At 34.5% G+C, this 3,329-nt stretch overlaps 1 protein-coding gene across 1 annotated transcript; it reads left to right on the top strand.

The window, feature by feature from the left end:
* Positions 1-1,347: 1,347 nt before the first annotated feature.
* On the top strand, positions 1,348-2,448 carry LOC136970996 (uncharacterized; the record flags this gene model as incomplete). Its single annotated transcript, XM_067265480.1, has 1 exon — positions 1,348-2,448. A coding segment is annotated over exon 1 (1,101 nt), but the record flags the coding sequence as incomplete, so codon positions are not given.
* Between the last annotated feature and the right edge of the window lie 881 nt (positions 2,449-3,329).

Genomic DNA, 3,329 nt, shown 5'->3' with positions numbered 1-3,329 from the left:
GTGATCGGTTTGGCACTACAAATTAACTATCTTAATAATAATAATAAAAAAACTACTAGTAACTTCATAAACATGATGTAATTTGTTGAAAAATTAAGAAATATTTGAATTTTGAATATTACCAAATTTGCTCAGGAACCTTAATTCAAAGTACAATATTTGTATTTTTAATCGAATATATATATATATATATATATATATATATATGATTTGAACTTTACACACTTATGGTACCAAATTTAAGTACCAAAGTGTTAAGTAACAATGGAGAACAAGAGAAAGCGACGTGCAAGATTTACGGGCTCTAGAAGAAAAAAAAAAGAGTAATATGTTAGAACATATTCGACTTTCAAATTTAAACACATTAGATCGGTTTGTCTCGATCTTTCTTCTTTAGAACATTCGATGAAAATCGAACGATATAATCAGAACACGTTGTTAAAATCGAACAATAATAGAACATTCGATTTTCAAATTCGACTTTTCTTTAGAAATACTTAGTTTGTTGATGAAATTACTCTATTAAGTTATGGTCACATAAGAAAAAATCTTAATCTTCGCGGTGGTTACTTTTGCCCGAGCCACGCTGGGCCTACCTGCTAGTATATAATAATTAAAGCAATCACAGTCGACTCTGTTCAATTGTGCCACTGGTTAATCGGGACAGCCGTTTTATTGGGCCAAATCTCAAAAAACGGAAATCATCAGCGACTAAATTAATACATAATTCAGTCGCTTTGTTGAGACAGTAGCAAAAACGAAATTTATAATTTTTTCATATATTTTGGTAATCTCCCGAAAATATGTAGGCTGTGACACCACAAAGTGGGGATTGATTATTACATTTTTTATTAATGTATTTTTCAAAAAGACACTGTTATAAAATATTATAACAAAATATTTTATTTCTTTGATAAAATTTCAACAAAAAGAATGTACATTTTTCGTTTTTCCGAGAAACGGAGGAAACGAACTTACTCGTTAGGCTGACTAAAATTTCTCACTTCTTATGACGATGAGTCAGTTATCCAGCCGTACGTATAAAAAGGGGTAAATTTACGGATTTTTTCGCGCAGTTGGTCAGAGGTTTAGCAAGACTCGAACTGGCCAAATACCGCAGTTCTCCAAAGATAGAATTTGCTATAATAACTAGCGCAGTTCGTCGAAGGTTCAACGAGACTCGAACTGGCCACATAAGCGCAGATCTCCGTAACATTGCCATATGTAACTATGGAACCTCCCATAATATTGAAATCGCCATATGAAAGACCTATACCGTAATGTACATTGAGATTCATCGTCCATCGTTCCTACGGTATTAGATTAATATCGTTTCTAATATCGTTAATGGAAAATGAAGTAGGAACGGTATTAGATTATGAAAGCTTATATCCGTCCATAAGAATTCTATCATGCAAGGAAGCACTACTCGAATTATTGTTCAGCAGAATCCCTGAATTGTTACATTACAACAACGAAGTAGTAGAACTGGCTAACCTGATATGCTACGAATCTATCTTCAGCTATGATGGACAAGCATATAGACAGAAAAGAGGGGTTCCAATGGGAAGTCCGATCTCAGGAATTCTATGTGAGTTGGTTGTGAGAAAGCTGGAGAAAAGAGTTTTGTTTGACTTCCGTAAGGATATAGTATATTTTAAAAGATATGTAGACGACATCTTTATATTATGGAAGAATAACCGTAAGATTAATGAGTTCATTGAAGGCATCAATCGTAATAACGACGGCCTAAAACTGAAATTAGAACAGAAAAGTTCCGTAACAATTCATTTTTTAGACATCAACATCCAGTTCAAGAACGGGCATTTATCTACCAGTGTTTACGTTAAACCAACGCACAGTCCGCTTTATATCCCTTCGCAATCAAATGATCCGTATCATTATAAGATGGCGGCATTCCGGGCTCTAATCCGAAGGGCCTTTCTATATTGTGATAACGTTATGGACAGAGCAAAGGAAATTAACAGAATTCTACTGGTAGCCGAAACCTTAGGATACAGGAAAAGCGCAATAACAGGAATGGTTAAAAGGTACGAGAAGAACGTAGCAAGAGGCTCTAAACAACGTCCCGCTAAGATCACTAAATTCACTTATAACAGATATGCCAAAAGCATTATGAAAGAAATTGCGAACCGCAATGAGACATCAATAATTCTGAAAAGAGCCCCGAACCTTTATAAGATTTTAAGGAATGACAAGGATAGCATTAGGAAGGAAGAAAAAGCGGGTGTGTATAGGATACCATACGAGAACGCACAGCTAGGAATTAAGAAAGATTATATCGGCGTTACGACAAGGAGTTTGAGTGTAAGACTCAAGGAGCACAAGTATAACATCAGAAAAAGCTCCAACGCCACGGTACTATCCCAAATGGCTCAGACCGAAAGCTCGATAGTTAAATGGGATGAAGCGGACATTATAAAACCCGTGAGCTCCCCAACGTTGGCGAGGACCGCTGAGAAAATAGAGATTTACAAGAGCAAGCTGGAAGGGGCGTGTATAAATGCGAGGGACGCTGAGGGCCTTCCATCGGCCTGGAAGTATATGGTTAAGAACTCTGCAAGGAACTCTTAATTTACATGTTTATTTTATGGTTCTATGCTTGTGTTTAGAAGTTTTTCTGAGTTTATTTTTGATTTTTATTTTGTTTTTTATTTTGTTTTTTATTTTGTTTTTAATTCTATACGTTATTAGTTTATTATGTATCATCTTTTAATCCGTTGTTGATTTTTAAATTTAAATATTTGTATTAATCCGTTGTTAATTTAAAGTTTAAATATTTGTATTCGTTCTTATGGAACAATACTATTCGATTTTTTTAGCCTGATGATGGCCTATAGAATAGGCTGAAAACGTTTGTTTAAAATTAAACTTTCTCAGCGAAGATAAGGTGTTAGATTTTGTTTATATAATTTTTGCTGGGCACGTTTTAATTTAACAGTTATTTCAGTAAATCCATCGCCTCCTATTGCGTGTGCAAGGCGTACTATGTTATTATATTTATGCTGAATTGGCTCAACAACATTTTCCTTACTGATTATTTTCGGTAATAAATCTTTCCAGGAAGCATTTACAGTCGATTGGCGCATTTCTTTTAGGGACGAGCCGATAATTTCTACACAATTTAAAATTGAAAATTGTTTTCAAACTTCACTGACTGTAATATCTGTACAATCTATTTTTTCCAAAATTAATTCAAATGATTTACGGATATAGTATGGTTTAAAAGTCGCTATGATTCCTTGATCCAAGGGTTGCAGTAGCGAAGTGGTGTGACATTCAAAGTCCCACTAATCTTAGATAATGCG

Source organism: Centruroides vittatus, unplaced genomic scaffold (genome assembly GCF_030686945.1).
Source record: "Centruroides vittatus isolate TY-2023 unplaced genomic scaffold, ASM3068694v2 contig_2232, whole genome shotgun sequence".
In the NCBI taxonomy this organism is placed as follows: Eukaryota; Metazoa; Arthropoda; class Arachnida; order Scorpiones; family Buthidae; genus Centruroides; species Centruroides vittatus.
The sequence above is the reverse complement of the archived record's forward strand: the minus strand, read 5'-3'. Positions and strand labels throughout refer to the sequence as shown.